Source organism: Trichogramma pretiosum, unplaced genomic scaffold (genome assembly GCF_000599845.2).
Source record: "Trichogramma pretiosum strain Unisexual culture from Peru unplaced genomic scaffold, Tpre_2.0 scaffold24, whole genome shotgun sequence".
Taxonomy (NCBI): domain Eukaryota; kingdom Metazoa; phylum Arthropoda; class Insecta; order Hymenoptera; family Trichogrammatidae; genus Trichogramma; species Trichogramma pretiosum.
The window spans coordinates 177,421-195,056 of NW_019641611.1; the positions used below are offsets into that span (position 1 = coordinate 177,421).

At 32.0% G+C, this 17,636-nt stretch overlaps 3 protein-coding genes across 6 annotated transcripts; all 3 read right to left on the reverse strand.

Moving 5' to 3' along the window:
• Window positions 1-1,048: 1,048 nt before the first annotated feature.
• Window positions 1,049-4,913, reverse strand: LOC106648194 (V-type proton ATPase 116 kDa subunit a-like). Of its 3 annotated transcripts, XM_014364886.2 has the most exons (14): window positions 4,683-4,913; window positions 4,376-4,500; window positions 4,137-4,313; window positions 3,927-4,055; window positions 3,788-3,855; window positions 3,599-3,725; window positions 3,345-3,527; window positions 3,056-3,268; window positions 2,768-2,981; window positions 2,278-2,701; window positions 2,083-2,210; window positions 1,789-2,015; window positions 1,323-1,726; window positions 1,049-1,245 (listed from the first exon to the last, which is right to left on the reverse strand). In XM_014364886.2, exons 2-14 carry the CDS (start codon window positions 4,490-4,492, stop codon window positions 1,134-1,136), a joined length of 2,523 nt encoding a protein of 840 aa, XP_014220372.1. In that variant the 5' UTR covers window positions 4,493-4,500; window positions 4,683-4,913; the 3' UTR covers window positions 1,049-1,133. The 3 variants fall into 3 exon arrangements, with proteins under 3 accessions (XP_014220372.1, XP_023314412.1, XP_014220373.1); XM_023458644.1 differs by lacking the exon at window positions 4,683-4,913 and having other exon boundaries at window positions 4,376-4,658; XM_014364887.1 differs by lacking the exon at window positions 4,683-4,913 and having other exon boundaries at window positions 4,137-4,296; window positions 4,376-4,466.
• A 1,965-nt stretch (window positions 4,914-6,878) lies between these two features.
• LOC106648205 (V-type proton ATPase 116 kDa subunit a-like) lies at window positions 6,879-11,828 on the reverse strand. Its single transcript, XM_014364908.2, has 13 exons — window positions 11,707-11,828; window positions 10,395-10,537; window positions 10,130-10,309; window positions 9,934-10,062; window positions 9,747-9,823; window positions 9,376-9,502; window positions 9,119-9,295; window positions 8,826-9,038; window positions 8,472-8,685; window positions 7,845-8,396; window positions 7,516-7,763; window positions 7,055-7,443; window positions 6,879-6,981 (listed from the first exon to the last, which is right to left on the reverse strand). The coding sequence occupies exons 2-13, from the start codon at window positions 10,509-10,511 to the stop codon at window positions 6,879-6,881; spliced, it is 2,526 nt and encodes an 841-aa protein (XP_014220394.2). The 5' UTR covers window positions 10,512-10,537; window positions 11,707-11,828.
• Window positions 11,829-13,740: 1,912 nt separating this feature from the next.
• On the reverse strand, window positions 13,741-17,440 carry LOC106648182 (V-type proton ATPase 116 kDa subunit a-like). 2 transcript variants are annotated; one of them, XM_023458629.1, is made up of 13 exons: window positions 17,235-17,440; window positions 16,968-17,120; window positions 16,705-16,884; window positions 16,509-16,637; window positions 16,317-16,396; window positions 16,128-16,254; window positions 15,870-16,046; window positions 15,587-15,799; window positions 15,305-15,518; window positions 14,685-15,236; window positions 14,376-14,599; window positions 13,915-14,306; window positions 13,741-13,843 (listed from the first exon to the last, which is right to left on the reverse strand). In XM_023458629.1, exons 2-13 carry the CDS (start codon window positions 17,082-17,084, stop codon window positions 13,741-13,743), a joined length of 2,508 nt encoding a protein of 835 aa, XP_023314397.1. In that variant the 5' UTR covers window positions 17,085-17,120; window positions 17,235-17,440. The 2 variants fall into 2 exon arrangements, with proteins under 2 accessions (XP_023314397.1, XP_014220358.1); XM_014364872.2 differs by having other exon boundaries at window positions 16,317-16,429.
• Between the last annotated feature and the right edge of the window lie 196 nt (window positions 17,441-17,636).

The window sequence follows — 17,636 nt, forward strand, 5'->3', positions numbered from 1 at the left end:
TTTCATTTGTCAAGTTTATTATAAATCATAACGGTATTATATGATTGATTCAAATAAAAAGTATTTAAGTAATTCATGATGATTAAAATTATAGTAATATGATAAAGAATGTACTCTGCGATTATGTATAATAAGAAGGTAATCTGTATTTAAATGTCCGAATAAACGTAAACTGCATCACCATCATAATGTCATAAAAGTTTATGTCTCGAAATAAACAAAATAGTAGTGATCCGAACGTTATCTCTCCTTCAAGAATAGTACGAGTGCTGGCTACAGGAATATTTTTTCAATTAAATAGTTTCAGATTAATTAAATTTTATTCCAATTTTATCTTTAACGCATTCCTTTGTTTCAGGGCGATAAGTTCGTGATATGAAATGATTTTGATTTATAATCCATTACCCTTTCATACGTGAAAACATTTGCCAGCGCTTTTAATTCAAAGTTTAATAACATTCTCATGTCGTAATACTTTGATGATGATATAATCTATGTTTCATCTCTTTCATCCGCTTGTAATGCACAAATGTCTCATGTAACCAAGATCAATAAAATAACATAATTGATCTACTTCAATTTTCCAAGAAAGGATGAGTACTAACATTTTCAGCACCATTTTTTTGTAGCAATCAGAAAAATGCCGGCAGTTGTAGAATCTTATAAACATTTTACTCAGATGCACACAGCGCAGCGAGATGTCCCTCGCAAGCGCAGTTTGTATTATCGAACTTAACAGCGGTGATCGACCCTTACTTGCTCAATAAGCAACACGTAAACATCTTCTCGGAAATTCAGGTATGTATACGCATCACTTTGCTTCGCATGCCGCAAACAGGTTTTCAATGTATATGCGTTGTGTACGCCCCAAGGGTCAAGATAAAATGATTTCGCCAAAAGCCAAGTGTGCAAGTGATTAATCCTTTAACGGTACAATATGTGTAATAGGTGCTCAAATATTTCTCAGCCTGAATTTAACAGAATCTTCCTTTAATTATTATGTAGATGTAAATAGAAGTTAAAGGGCACGAAATAATTATAAAAGTAATTGAATTTATGAGAGAATAATTTCTTCACTAGTTTTGGTATTTTAGTAGTAGTCTTTGTTGTTAAAATGTGTATTATATTGTATATTAATGATTACTAGAATTTTCTTCATCATCGTCGTCGTGGTCTGAAGCTTTGAAGCTAAAAGGTTGAAAGGGATAACCCTGTCCATCATAAAATTTGCTAAGAAACTCCACCCTAAAACAATTTCAAAAATATCGATTTCCATCAGACAATCAAATTTTAATATAACAAGTATAAAAAAATTTGAATACCAATGCAGTCGTAAGGTGTGAAGAAAAGCTGATAAACCCTCCATTAAAACCAATATGGCTAAAGTGAAAAAAGCCCAAGCAGCAAAGAGGATGGATAAAATAAAACCATTAATATAAAATGGTAAAGGAAAAATGAACCCATAATGCAGTATTTTGATCCACAAAATTTCTGATAACTGCGAGTGTGCCAATGATAGAGCCCAGAGGCGCAAATACGAGGCTGTGTGCGACACGGTAGACAGAACGTACTCGATGGTGTGTATAGCTTGATATATGAACAATTCGCTTGCAGAATCGTCTTTGTGTTTACTTGATCTTTCAATAAGCTGAGTAGTTGATGGGCTAGCAGCTAGATTTGCATTTAGTTCATCCATAGCTATATCTTCGCTTTCTCCATCGTTTTTCTACAATCATCGTAAAATCATTATGATTATTTTTTCGCAATGCTTCGATAGGTACTACTCACATGCTGGTTGTTTGAAAATTGTCTCCTTCGATACAAAGTGTAAAGTGGCTTTCCCAACAGCATAATAGGTATACAAACTAAGGCAATGGCAACTAAAAACTTCTGCAGTATGTCTTGACCTTCGAACATCCATTCCTCGCAATTTTCTTTTTTCTTGTTCTCGCCGAAGAGCATCATGTTGATAAAAATTATGAGAATCGAAGGAGCGCACGCCTCAGAGTACGTACCTGAGCGTATCGGTTAATTAGCATGTAATAAAGATGTTATACTGAAAGCTGATTTTACTATACGTACCTTTTCTGTAACCGCTATACATGACCCACTTCAAAAACATAAGGCTAACTAAGTAAGCAAATAATACTAATAAAAACAATAGCTGCGGCAAAAACTCGAAGAATAAACTCGAGTATTTTTTGAAATGCCTGTAAAAATAATTTGAGATAGAAAAATTACGATTTAACACGATACAGTAATTGTGATGATACATACACAATATTAACGACACTCATACTAACGCCAAATATCATATGAACTACACCAAATATGATGGACAATTTCATTTTGTAAGAATTTAGGTGCACTATTTTATTACTCGCTAACATCCATACTGGATCCATGCCAACTGGGTATGGATGGTCGGCGTACGAAATTTTTGGATCTAAACTGATCGATTTGTGACTAACAACATCTTCAACGTTGTAAGAGCTTACATTCCAACTAGAGCTAAAAATATTTAACGATCGCGAAAATACATCGTTGTATATAATACCAGTGTACATTGAAAATAAACCCATTAATAAAATGATATATCTGCCACCGAAAAATATATTCCATATTTCATTGTTTGACTTTTTCATTGATAATTCATTTTCTTTGAGCACCATAAACAGTCCAAATAAGAACAAGAGAAGCCCTAGGTAATATTATTTTGTTAATAAAATATTTTCTACTTTGTTTGATTATTCTTGTGTGTACGTACCATGACCAGCGTCACCAAACATAATACTGAATAAAAATGGAAATGTTACTATTGTGTAAAGAGCAGGATTAGCTTCCCGATAAGAAGCAACGCCATACGCATCAATCAATATTTGAAAACCTTTGGTATATTTATTTGTTTTATAGAATGTCGGTGGTTTTTCTTCAGTTTCAATAGTGTTGAAAATTGATTCGATTGCGCTGCCACTTTCCCTCTAAAAATTCATTGCTCATTATGATTCTTAAACTATATAGTTACGATGAGTTTCAATGGGAATCATTTACTTACCGATCCAACATTCAAACAAGTCTGCACCTTTGCTAAATCGGATTTTGGTATCCAGCACTCTCCGATGAGACATTTACTCGATACATCTACGTTGAAAAGATTCATAGTGTGATAAATAGCTTTGATTTTATTTACAGCGATACTCCATCCCGGTAATTGTTTAGCCACGTTTTGCAAAACGCGTAGTCGATGTTCTTGGGTTTGATTTAATACCTTTCAACAATTTCAAATTGTAATAGATGCGTTTATTAAAAAATTTATTTTTGCAGCTGGTTATTTTGAGACTTACAATTTTGAGATCTTCGATCCTAGTACTGACACCGCTTATAATCTCTAACCTTTTCATATGGTTACTTGGGCAAGGGTACAATGATAGACAGTGCTGCAAGCCACTACAAAGTTTTTTAATGCGGGTTTTTAATTCTTCTCCTTGAAAAAATGCCACAAAGACAGTTTTATAAACGTCATCTCCCTGATATTTGAAGTTTTAAGATTTAAGTCATGTCCATTTGACTGTTTATGCATAAATTAAAAGCTTATTACCGTTGCATGATCTTTAAGACGTTCTGAAATATCTGTTTGACGAAGAAAAATATTGCCATGAGAAACACGCCACATCATTCGTTCAAAAGCTGCCATACGTTCTCTATGCATCACTCCGGCAATAAAACTATAAGCAGAAATTTTTTTACACTATTGACCAATTTTGGAGATGAATTTTTCTTCACTTACTCGAGACAACCGCTTGCATCTTTTTTGTCGTCGGTCATGAGTGCACGAGTCGCCGTAGTGGTATCTTCCTATGAAAAAAGATGAATTCACATAATAAGTTAAAATATTAAACTTATAACTTATGAGATCATTATTTTACCTCAGCGAAAAAAACATCAGCTGCCTCTAGCATAATGCGAAGTTCTATTAAATCCAAAACGCTACGCTGTAAATTTTTAGCATTCTGAGTCAGTTCTGAAATGTCACTTTCGGTTTTCTCAATCTGAGCCTAAGAACGCGATAAAAAGAACTAATTATTTTCAATTCACTATTTTTTCAGATATTATAAAAATGACAATAAGCAATCAACCTCTAGATTGATCATTTCACGTGGAAGAGGAGCACGTGGTAGTCCAAATAGGTCCATGATGATTATATTGTCTTTATTGACTTCTTCAGTAATATACCTTAATTTTCTCTCCATTTCTTCGCAACGTCTAACTTCGTTAACATATTTTCGTTGAAAAGAACTTAAATTCACATTTAGCTATGGGTGATACAGAATTTTATGTTTTTTGATGTACAGCAATTCTTACAACATGTACTTACGTCCCGAAATTGAACAACACCGGTTTCGCCAATTTCAGAAATAGTCAAATAAGCTGATTCAGGTTGTAAAAACATTTGACACAGGCTCATTTCTTCACTTCGGAATAATGAACCCATTTTGTATACTAGTAAATTATTAGTTATGTGTCAAAAATATTGGACAAATTATAAATTAAAAATTTTTAAATCTAATCTAACTAGCTAAAAAAGCTCTTTAACTAGTTATTTAATCTAATGTAACTAGTTAAAGCAGCTCCACTACTATTATTCGATAATATTTAAAAGTTTCATAAAAAGCAAGATTTACCTTGAAATTTAAGCGAAGAATTAATGTAATACAACAGTAGCTCAAGTCAAACGATGTCAAACACCTTGGTTCCAAGCCATTCACTTAACAGTCACTTTAGTATTGTGTAAACATAAACATCCGTAACATAAATTCTCCTTTTCTGCTTAAATTTTGCGCAGATTTCTTCGATTGCCACAACATAACAAGTATTGACATTTGGCCCATAACAAAATATATGCACTTACATTGAGGCCATTATCAATACTAGTTAGACAAAGCATCTTATGATATCTATGATTAAAAGTATTTCTTATCTCAAAAAGAATCCGCTTTCATATCGATTTCCTGAATTAACAATTATCAGAACACAAGTTCTAGTCATTAAATAAATTCGATTTAGATAAATATTTTCTTTCAAAGGAGTTCAACTTCTTCGTTTTTAGGGGAATACGAAATTAATATTTTTCATTTCTCACAGAAAATTTGAGAGCTTAACTGCGAATAATGTAAACCTACTCACGACTTATTATTTTATAAGTGTTGTGAAATACAGATATTCACTCAGATATACGCATTCGTAAGATAATGTGCAACCATATCAGTTTTAATAATGTCATCGGTCTTATCAAACAACTTGGTATTATGAATCTAATTCATAAATGTTTCACCTATTAATCACGTTGTTTAAACAAATACTTATTTACATGAAACTCATTAATGGCTTCGAAAATTAGTGGTTAAAAACTGGTATCAATTAAATTTATCTGCGTCAAAAATTGAATCATTAATTAAAAATACTAAATTTTGCTACAAAAATTTGAGGATTTTCCTTCTAAGCCTTCAAGAATTGAATGCAACATTAATATTTAATTTCTTTTGGATGAAATTTCATGTTATTTTTATTTTTATATCAATAACTAATTGTTACTTAATTTTTTTTTTTGAATTGATCATAACACGAAATATTGGTCCAAATCAATATAAATATTAACTTTATAAAAATTAGCACATACAATTCTGTACCCAACTTACATGTACATAATGTACTACATGGTAAAAATCTCATAACTTAAAGATTTTTCAATCATTAAAATGTTGGACACCTAAAATAAGTGAGTGTTTGTATGCTTAATCAATTTTTTAGTTGAGGCCTCTTTCCATTACTCAAAATGCGAAATTATTTTACTTGAATCGTAGTAACTAATTATGAGCAAATTCATTTTTCTCTCATTTTATCCCTTGATTTGGAAAAAAACATTTCAAATCTAACCTTCAGACGAAAATTTCTTTTAAATCATTATTGCTTTATACATTATATATTTTGTTCTAGGAAGTAAAAAACTGAAATTCTTTTCTGAGATACATTAGACATCTTGCGATTGTCGGATAAAAAAATGGTCTTCCTACGAGCACCGGTACTAGAGGTAAAGGGTACACGTTCCATATACGTAAAAGGTAGAGTGCGGAAAATATTTTTCCAATGTCTCTTTACTGGCAAAACGAATGCATTTGGCTGTTTTACTTAGAAACTTCGCATTTTATCGAAAAAAAGTAACTTCTTCATTTTTTTTTTTTTTTGTAAAAAATACAAAAATATTTTTCAAGCTAACTATAAATGAAAATAAAAAGTCTTGGTGATGTGTGCAGGAAGGAAAGTATCATTTTTCTTTACAATCTAATGGTCTCATTGGTTTTTTCATTTAAACGAGACATTTTGAATTTTTTGAAAAAATTAAACAATAAATCACTCAGACCTCTGTTATTCCTGCAGAAAATGTTTGTATGATTGTGTTTGTACATTTGACCTTGCCATTGGAAACCAGAGTTTAAATACATTGAAAACTTATTTTATACATTTTTTATGGGGACATTAATGAACTTTTCTGACAAATTAGAAATTGGGCGATTTGCCACGCAGACTCCATACTACGAAAGTTTATGTGAAAAGCCAAATAATGTGTACTTCTGAAAAATGAGAATCTTACTAAAATCAATCGTAAATTTAATTGAAACAAATCTTCTCTTTATTTGGAATGAACTATATTTTTTATAACGAAAGTTTGACATCCATAGACATAATTCATCTTGAAGCGGTAATTTCCGGTTCACAATGTTAATATTTTTTGGAAATAACAATAAACATTTGCATTATATAATCACAACTAGTTTAGCAAATAAATGTAAATTATCTGTTACTAACTCGTTGTTTAGTGATTAATCATCTTCCGTTGATTCTTCAGAATCTAAAATATTTTTGAAACTGAACGGTTGGAAAATATAACCTTCGCCTTTATAAAATTTGCTCATAAATTCGACCCTAAAATAATAATTATATCATTTTTTTATCAGACTTAATAAAATTCTATCAGTGATATTACAACCAGACTTACCAATGCAAACGCAGGGTGTGAAGGAAAGCAGACAGACCCTCCATCATTACTAAAATTGCAAGAGTAAGTAAGGACCAAGCTCCAAATGCCAGAAACAGGTAAATCGCTTTTAAATATTGACCCTCTTCAGCATTGAAACCAAATTTAAGAACCATATTCCAGAGGACGTCTGACAGTTGAGCATGGGCCAATGATAAAGCCCATAAACGCAGATACGAAGCTGTATGAGATACCGTAGACAGTACGTATTCGATCGTGTGAATCGCTTGATGAATCATCATTTCGCCAAATGATTCTTCTTCACCATGACCATCGTCATGAGATGAAGCATGATTAGCTGTACCGTTGCTTTGTTGCAATTCAACGTCTCCGGAGCCCATCCCATTTGCCTATCATAAAATATTGATTATTTCAAAAATTAGAGATCGCATTGTTGAAATGTTGTTTTGTCATAAACTTACAATGGGTTTCGATTTTTTTGATTTCTTCGTACACAAAAAATATATAGGCTTTCCAAAAAGCATAAGAGGAATGCAAGCAAGAGCCACAAATACAAATGTCTTTTGCAATATTCTCTGACCTGCGAATATTTCTTCAGGACATTGGAATTTATTTTTATCAATCGTTTCTCCTTTATTATCGTATCTAAAGAGCATCATGTTTATGAAAGTTATAAGAATCGATGGCGCACACCCTTCCGAAAAATCGCCTGTTGAAAATTAATTTTTATTACCTCAATTTTACTAAATCATCAACTTCACCGAAGATAAAAAAATGAATGAATTCTTACCTGGGTATTGTGCAGAGTACAAAATCCATTTCATAAACATAAGGGCAACCATGTATGCAAAAAGCAATACCAGAAACAGTAATTGCGGTAAATATTCAAAGATCAGACTTGAGTATCTCTTGAAATGTATAATATTGACGACACTGACAGTGACTCCAAAAATCATGTGAACGACACCAAATATTATGGATAGTTTCATCTTATATGAATTTGAAAAGATAATTTTGTTTTCAGCCAAAGCCCAGACAGGGTCCATGCCGACGGGATAAGGATTCCCCCAAAAGGAAGTTTTTGGATCCAATTGGTCGGAATGATGAATCTTGATATAATTTTCATTATAGCTGCTTACGTTCCAGCTAGATTGAAAAATGTTCATTGATTTGGAGAATATGTCATTATAGATTATGCCAGTATATATCGAGAATAATCCCATCATTAAAATGATGTAGCGACCACCAAAAAATATGTTCCATATTTCGTTTTTAGATTTTTGTTTTAATATTTTTTTTTCTTGTGTAACCATGTAGAGACCGAATAAAAATAATATAAGCCCTGAAAAATAAACGAATAATCTTGAATCCATACGATTTTTATGGAGTATAAATTCATAATTATTTAAAAGCTAACCATGGCCAGCATCTCCAAACATGACACTGAATAAAAATGGGAAAGTCACAATAGTATACAGGGCGGGATTAGCTTCACGATACGATGCAACACCATATGCATCAATTAACACTTGAAATCCTTGAGTGAATTTATTTGTTCTATTGTAAGTAGGAGGGTTTTCATCTGTATGCAGTATATTCAAAAAAGATGGAATGGCATTTCCACACTGACGCTGAAAAATTAATGAGAATGATTGATAAACGTATAATATGAGTTTTTAATTAAAAGTTAAAACAATATGAATAATACTCGTTTGGCATCTATAATAAATCAAGATAAATTTTCTTAAACGAATCACAATCAATAACTCACCGTTCCCTCAGCTAAGCACTCTTGCACTAAACCAATATCAGCCATCGGTACCCAACACTCTCCGATTAAGCATTCCTTTGATACATCAATATTAAACAAGTTTAGTGTATGATAAATTGCTTTCATTTTTTTAACTTGTATTTCCCACGTAGATAAATCTTTTGCCACGCTCTGCAAAACGCGGTAGCGATGATCTTGAGTTTGATTTAAAACCTAAAATAAATAGAATAGAACCTAATTATCATAAATTTTGAATAAATATAAATGCATCTCGAAGTTATTAGAAATTTTACCAATTCAAGATCAGCAATACGCGTTTGAACGTGTTTGTTCATTTCTTTGCGTTCGGTATGATTACTTGGGCAGTGATGGATGGAGGCGTGAAAACCACTGCAAATTTTTTGTATTCTTGATTTTAATTGTTCTCCTTGGAAGAAGACTACAAACGTGGTTTTATAAAGCGGGTTGCCCTTAAAATTAATTTATAATTAGATTCTTATTATTTTATACATTTTGGACTATGAAAATAATAATAATTTTGGGACATTACTGTAATTGGGTCTTCCAAAGGTTTTTCAATATCAGCTTGTTTTAATAAAGCGTTACCCCTTGAAATGCGCCAGAGCATGCGTTCAAAAGCGGGCATGCGGTTCCGATCAATTACTCCAGCAACAAAACTTTAAAAAATAAAAATAATACAGTTGACATTTTCCTATATACAATGCTTCCTTATTGAATATGAGTAAATGAAGAAACCAATTCAAGAAAATGGAATTAAAATGTAAATTTGATGATTAAATATGATAATTGAATTTTATGAAAATTAATAATTTTGATTAAAATTTAAAATGACATTCGTGTCAAAAAATAAAATATAAAATGATTCCAAATGATGCATATGCTTTTGAAATAGTAGCTTACTCTAAGCGTCCACGTTGAGTAGAGTGTTGGATTTGGGTTTCCTCGCTGAATACGCGGCCCATTGTATCCATATCTGCCTGTAATTGATAAAACATAAGAGTGATTTTTATAAATATAAAATATGAACTTATTATTTTTCAAATGCATAGATAGTATAGATGAATTCATTTAAGAATGCTGATAGTACCTCAGAAAAGAAAATGCGAGTTTTGTCCAAAATATAGCGTAATTCAATGTCTTTGAGATAATTAGCTTTTAAATTGACAGCATTCGAATTGAGCTCGAGAACATCATGCTCTATTTTTTCAAGTTTGGCCTGAAAATAATGCAAGTTATTTTTTCATCAAGTTTAATTAATATTTTTAAACGCATCAATTTCAAACCTCAAGATCGATGATTTCACGAGGATTAGGTGCACGAGGCATTGGTCCAAATGTTTCGGGAATTAGGACATCATGTTTGGCTACTTCAGATGAAATGAAACGCAATTTTCGTTCCATCTCATCACAACGGCGTACTTCATGGACATATTTTCGCTGAAAAAGGCTGACTTCACTGTTCAGCTGTAAATTAAAACAAAACAAATGAATACGTTCCATAATGATCCTCAAATGAAGAATTAATTTTTACTCTTAGTATTGTACTTACATCACGGAATTGAACTTTTCCTGTCTCTCCAATTTCCGATATAGAGAGATAAGCGGCTTCGGGTTGGATGAATAATTGGGCCAGGCCCATTTTTTCACTTCTAAACATTGCTCCCATTTTGGAGAATGTTTTATTTTTTTGATCTGTAAAATAATGTAAATCATAGATTTTTCATAGTTGTAGTACACTAAAAATATAAAAGTGTAATGTCTACAAGAGAACTGTAGTAAACTTAACGATTGACATTGGTAGCTGCTACCAGATTTTTCTGTCGATACAACTAGATTTTCTAATGTTTGTTCAATCGAAAAATTAAATTTACTTGTAGGTAAAAGTGATACGTACTAGAACCGATCGACTATGGCGCTCTAGTAACCATCACTAACTATAGGACAATTAGTGCTGAGGATGATTTTATATTTGCAGTGTACACAATGCTGTCATGTGATTATAAGTGAGCTATATTAATAACAATGATTTTGGAATGTTTGGAATTTTTCAGGATATTTGGTTTTGAAATATTTGAAACCATAAAGTAGTGACGTTTTATCAATCAATTAAATTATCAGTTACGATAATAAAATAGTAAGTGAAATTGATGAATCGTATGGTAACATAATAATGATTTCGTGAATCTCAGTGACTGCCCCACCCAATCATAAATCTTAAAAAGTAGTTATTATTTTATTTAGAGAGTGAAATTTGGAAATTTTTAAGTAGATCAATATGATCGCTTAAAGACTTTCATAACTACGCATCGTTAGGTCGGTCGCATTACAATGTTTAAGTTTGCGCATTGTTTGTCGAAACCCCGTGGAGTCACGAGTGATTACCGAGCGAGTTACTGTTCAGTTTCCTTCTTACATCATATTAATTTTTAATCAAATCTGTTGGTGAATCGAAAAAAAACATTATTCTTGTAAAAAATAAATTGCTTTAAATAAGCATCTGAGAATAGAGTAATTAAGATGCGTAACTTAGATAAGACAGACGCTTTGAAATTTAAGTTGAACTCGTGCTGCCTCACATGACTACGATAAGCGCGTCGGACTACATAAGCCTTTGAAAATCTTTGTTTTAGTTTAGTTTTAAAATGTAAACTTTTCTTATTACCTAAAAAAAGTATTGTATTGTTGCAGTACGATATTTTTTAAACTTAATTTGATAAAATATGGTAGATATTTGACTGATCAAATGTAATGTAATGTTAGATCCACTTAAAATGAGAGAGATCGTGTAAATCTACTAACTGGCACTGATTTACGTCCCAGTAAAGTAAATAAGAACAAAATAGAAATTGCAGATCACTCACGTGTTCAAATCCAAAACAGTCCCAGTAATTATTTTTCTATTTCTAAGACAGTGATTGACGGAATTTCACAGGCACGTTCAACTTGACTCGCGCCACTCACCTGATTCACCTACGCGAAGTCACATACTAAAAGCCATAACGAATCGTTCATACATCTATATACACATATATATGTAGTAGCCTCCAATCTCCTACTCATCGCAGTATGAGATAAGACGTCCCCCCTCTTTTTTTAGCGGAGTTATATCTTCCCAGCTGTAAGGTAAAACATTTTCGGCCCGACGTTGTAAAAACAACTTTAAATGTATTAGAATGGCATTAATTTTTATATTGTTCTTAACTTGTTAATTCTTGAATTATATTATTTTCATCAATTTGTGAATAGAATAACACAATTACACTTTGTTTTATACACAATGCTTAGTATAATTTAATTCATTAAAAATGAGATTCATACAGAAGAAGTAATAAGAATTCGAGTCAATTTTCTATAGAAACATGTGCAAAAAATAACGTATCACTGAAATTTTCTTTCATTTATATGTATTGAAAGTTTTTATTTATTTAATTTGCAATACAGGGTCGTTTCAAAAATTTATGGTAATTTTTTTGATTGCATGAGCTTGAATTGAACACATTTTATTAAATTAATATAAAGGGTTTGGCTATTTAGGGGAAAATCTTCTACGAACTTTTTTCAAATAACCCTAGAGATATCTCAAAAATGATGATATTCGTTTATAAAACTCAAAAATCACTACCATTTCGTATACAAATTTTCCCCTGTATAGACATTTTAGATAATCAATAAATATAAGTCAAAAATAAATCTCAAGAAATTACTTACCAGAAAAAGTGCTACGAATTTTGAAAACACATATAGTTTTATTTTGATCAGATACTATCTTTGTTTCGAGTCATAGTTTTCCCGTGTAACGAATTTTTTCAACTGAGGTTCAAAAAATGATTAATTTATTTATTGATACTATTTTGAATAAGCACAAGATGTAGTCTTAAATAAGTTTTTTAAAATTTTTAGTTTCAAAATGTTTGCATTTTATTGTATCATAAAATATTTCATGTGCGATAGATTCTGAACGGCCTAACCGAACGTGTACAAGCATTTACATCATTACGTTCCTTTTTTCGAATTATTTATTTACTATTCAAATGATTATTATCACAGGATAAAATTATTCAAATATTAACATTTTCACGTACAAAATACTCGTTGTCTAAGACCCTATATATAATATATTATTTATAAATTTATGTTTATAAAAGTTTTAAATTTATATCTCCTTTTAAATTTTTATTAATAAAATATTTATAATAATTTACAATAAAAATTGAATAATTCAATTATTCATAAAGTATTTTACATCGAATCAATTCAAATTATTATTTCCTTTCTGTATTTATCGAAAATATCAACAAGGATAATTAATTTGATTTGTTCTAATTTGAATTTGTCCAGACTTTGACAAGTATTTGTGCTAGCAGCTTTATTCATCAACTAATTAATTTAGAGATTTTGAAGTAAAACATAAAATATACTACGATGTGTAAAGTACCATCGTGTCTGTAAAAACATTTCGAATTCAACACAATTCCATGTGAAAATTGTACATAGATTGCTCTAATACCTTGGTAAAATTAATATAACGATTTCTATAATTGCTTTTAATTCTTTTGGAAAATTCTACGTCATTAATATTTACAAAATTTTACAGTTTCATGAACACGATTTTTTTTCAGCGAGGTATACAGTTGCGTTTAATATTTTTTCATTTAATTAAATGAAGCAACGAAAAACGTGTAGATAAAGTTCGCTTAATACATTGTTTGCGAACTATCTCGAGTGAGAATGATCTTAATTTATTTACAATAGCACTTGCCACATTAGTAAACATTTTTCTCAACAAATGTTAAAGTTGAAAGCTACGATCAAAATATTAAAAATTACGTAGCTTCATAATGAATTCTTATTGAATAATCAAGCGGAAGATCCTCTTTTTGATTATTTGTTAAATGCTAGTCGGTATCTATAGGTTCTTCAGAATCTAGAATCGTTTTGAAACTAAACGGTTGGAAAGGGTAACCTTCGCCAGCGTAAAACTTGCTCATGAATTCGACCCTGAAAATGTCAAATCAATTATTACTCAATTATCATACGAAACAGAGACAAAAAATATCAAAAGTACACACCAATGCAGGCGCAGAGTATGCAAAAAGGCAGACAAACCCTCCATCATTACTAATATTGCAAGAGTGAAGAAGGACCAGGCTCCAAATGCTAGAAACAGGTAAATCGCTTTTTTGTATTCACCCTCCTTAGCACCTAAGCCAGCACTTAAAACCATATTCCAAAGGACTTCTGACAATTGAGCATGGGCCAAAGATAAGGCCCATAAACGAAGATACGAAGCTGTATGGGATATTGTAGACAATGCGTATTCAATCGTGTGAATTGCTTGATGAATCATTAACTCCCCAAATGATCCATCACCATCGTGATTATCAGAGTGTCCAGCGCCAGGTTGATTTGGATTTGATGGATTTGGTTGCAATTCGATATCTTGAGAAGTTGTTCCATTGGTCTGGAAAAAAATTGTTGTATTAAATCTTTGCACTCAAAAAAAAATTTTTTTAATGTCATAACAACTTACATAAACCTTGCGCTTCGTGGCGTTTTTATTGACAATGAAATAAATTGGCTTCCCAAACAATAACACGGGAATGCAAGCAAGAGCAACAAATACAAATACTTTTTGCATTGTCTTCTGACCTTCGAATATTTCGTCGGGACAGTTTGGGGTTGGTTTGTCACCAAAGAGCATCATGTTTATGAAAGTTACAAGAATCGATGGCGCACAACTTTCAGAAAAATCACCTATTAATGATTAATTTATATTGTATTGCTTTTAATAATTTCATAGACAAAGTAAATAAAATAAAAATTAATTGACAAATCTAACCTGTGTATTGTGCAGAATACAGAGACCATTTCAAGAACATAAGAGCCACCAAATATGCAAAAAGCAATACCAAAAATAGTAGTTGCGGCAAGTATTCGAGGAACAGACTCGCGTACCTCTTAAAATGTATAATATTGATGACACTGACACTGACTCCAAAAATCATATGAACGACGCCAAATATTATGGATAGTTTCATCTTATATGAATTTAAAAAGATGATTCTGTTTTCTGCCAACAGCCACACGGGGTCTATACCGATGGGATAAGGATTTCCCCAATAGGTAGTTTTTGGATCCAGTTGAATAGACTTTTGAGACGTAACATCATTTACTTTATAGTTGCTTACGTTCCAATTAGATTGAAATACGTTCATTGATTTGGAGAATATGTCATTGTAGATTATACCGGTATATATCGAGAATAATCCCATCATTAAAATGATGTAACGACCACCGAAAAATATGTTCCAAATTTCGTTGCCTGACCTTCTTTTCATTAATTTTTCCTCTTGGGTAACCATATAGAGACCGAATAAAAATAATATGACTCCTGAAAATTTAATTTTAAACATACACGGAGTTTGTAAAATAAAGTTTCAGTTCAACCTGTGCACTTACCGTGGCCAGCATCTCCAAACATGACGCTGAACAAAAATGGGAAAGTTACAATAGTGTAGAGGGCGGGATTGGCTTCACGATACGATGCAATACCATAAGCATCAATCAAAGTTTGAAATCCTTGGGTAAATTTATTTGTTTTATTGTACGTAGGAGGGTTTTCATCCGTTTGAATTAAATTCAAAAATGATGGGATGGAGTTTCCACATTGCCTCTAGAAAATATATGATAATTATTAGAAACAAACGAATTTTTTTCTGGAATAAACTTTTAAAAACTTACCGATCCCTCGGCTAGACAATTTTGCACTGTCTGAAGATCGGATACTGGTACCCAACATTCTCCAATTAAACATTTTTTCGACACGTCCATGTTGAAGAGATTTAAAGTGTGATAAATGGCTTTCATTTTTTTGACCATGATTATCCACATGGGCAAATCTTTAGCGACACTGTGCAATACTCGCTGACGATGATCATGAGTTTGATTTAAAACCTAAGAAACCCAAATTATGTTTTATCGATTTGCTCAAAGAATCGTTTATATTAAATGGTATATTTAGTACCAAATTCAGATCCTCGAGCCTAGTGGCAACATCTTTGGTCATTTCTGTACGTTCAGTGTGATTACTTGGGCACGGAAAGAGGGAGGCATGAAAACCATTACAAACTTTAGTAATCCGACTTTTCAACTGTTCGCCTTGAAAAAATGCAACAAAAGCCGTTTTATATATCTCGTTGCCCTGAAATGTATTTCACAAAACTTGAAATTTGTCTCGAGGAGTTAATTTGAGAAAATTAAGATTCGTTAAAAATTTTTTTACCGTACTGGGGTCTTCCAAAGGCTTTTCAAGACTAGTTTGTCTCAGGAAAACGTTACCTCGAGAGATTCGCCAGAGCATGCGTTCAAAAGCAGGCATACGCTCTCGGTTGATCATACCAGCAACAAATCTGCACAAACATATCATTTTAAGGTGTAATATTTCATTTTGTTAAGCACATTGATAGCATACTCAAGTCGTCCACGTTGCGTCGCGCTCTGGATTTGGTTTTCCTCGTTAATCAATGCACGACTCATCGAGTCATTGTCCTCCTGTTGGTACATAAAACAAAGCGAACCTTGATTCTTCGACAAAACGTGAGTACCCATCAACCATTATAATAGCGAATGAATTTTATATCATGATGGACTAGATTTTATCTACCTCTGTAAAAAAACATTGTGTCTTCTCCAAAACGTGGCGCAGTTCAAGAAAATTCAAGTAGTTGCTCTTAAGATTAACCGCATTCTGACTGAGCTCTAGAATATCGTTCTCCGTTTTTTCAATTCTAGCCTATTGTTATTACCATTAATGTAATTTTCAGATCAGTATAATATAAAAAAATACAAATATCACCAACCTCAAGATCAATAATTTCGCGGGGATTTGGAGCTCGAGGCAGCTCACCTAAATCATCCGGAATGGGTACACCGTCCTTTTTTACTTCAGCCTCGATGTAACGCAATTTTCGTTCCATCTCGTCACAGCGACGCACTTCGCTCACAAATTTACGTTGAAAATAATTTACGTCACCATTAAGCTACAAAAATGAATGTACATTTTTTTTTATGGAAAAGCAGTTTGCAATATTATTATGCAAAAATAATACATATGTGATCTTACGTCGCGAAATTGGACAGTTCCGGTCTCTCCAATTTCTGATACAGAAAGATAAGCAGCCTCAGGCTGAATAAACAGCTGACATAGGCCCATTTTCTCACTTCTGAACATTGCACCCATGTTGAATGGTAATTGTCGTTTGTTCTAGTGTAAATACTGCAACAAAAATAATTAAAATTTCAGTCTATGAATATATTACACATTTAGTTTATAATTATTTCAACTTCTTAAAGTTAATAAAGAAATGATAATAAAACGTGAGCATTATACTTTATTCACAATATTACTCGTCAATAATTGGTAAAAAAGTAATTGTTTAACTCTCATTGGTAAACTTATGATGGAACAATAAATTAAAGTACTCAAGGATAGAATGAGAAAAATAAGCACGAACTAGCTTTACAATAATCACTACACAAGTTGTACACATGTGTACGGACATAAAGTACCGTCACGCGGAGCTTATTCATGAGCTCATATAATATACATTCGTTACATGCGTTACACATGTAGGTATATGCGTACGTATGTACACATATAGCCCGGCTTGTTGTCGTTTGATTTTGCTCGCGGTAAACTTGCGGTGCGACCTCAGTCTCGTTTGATTATTATTCGCATAATACATCTATGTATGAATGTTTGATCTATCATCTAAATTAACAAATTGTTGCT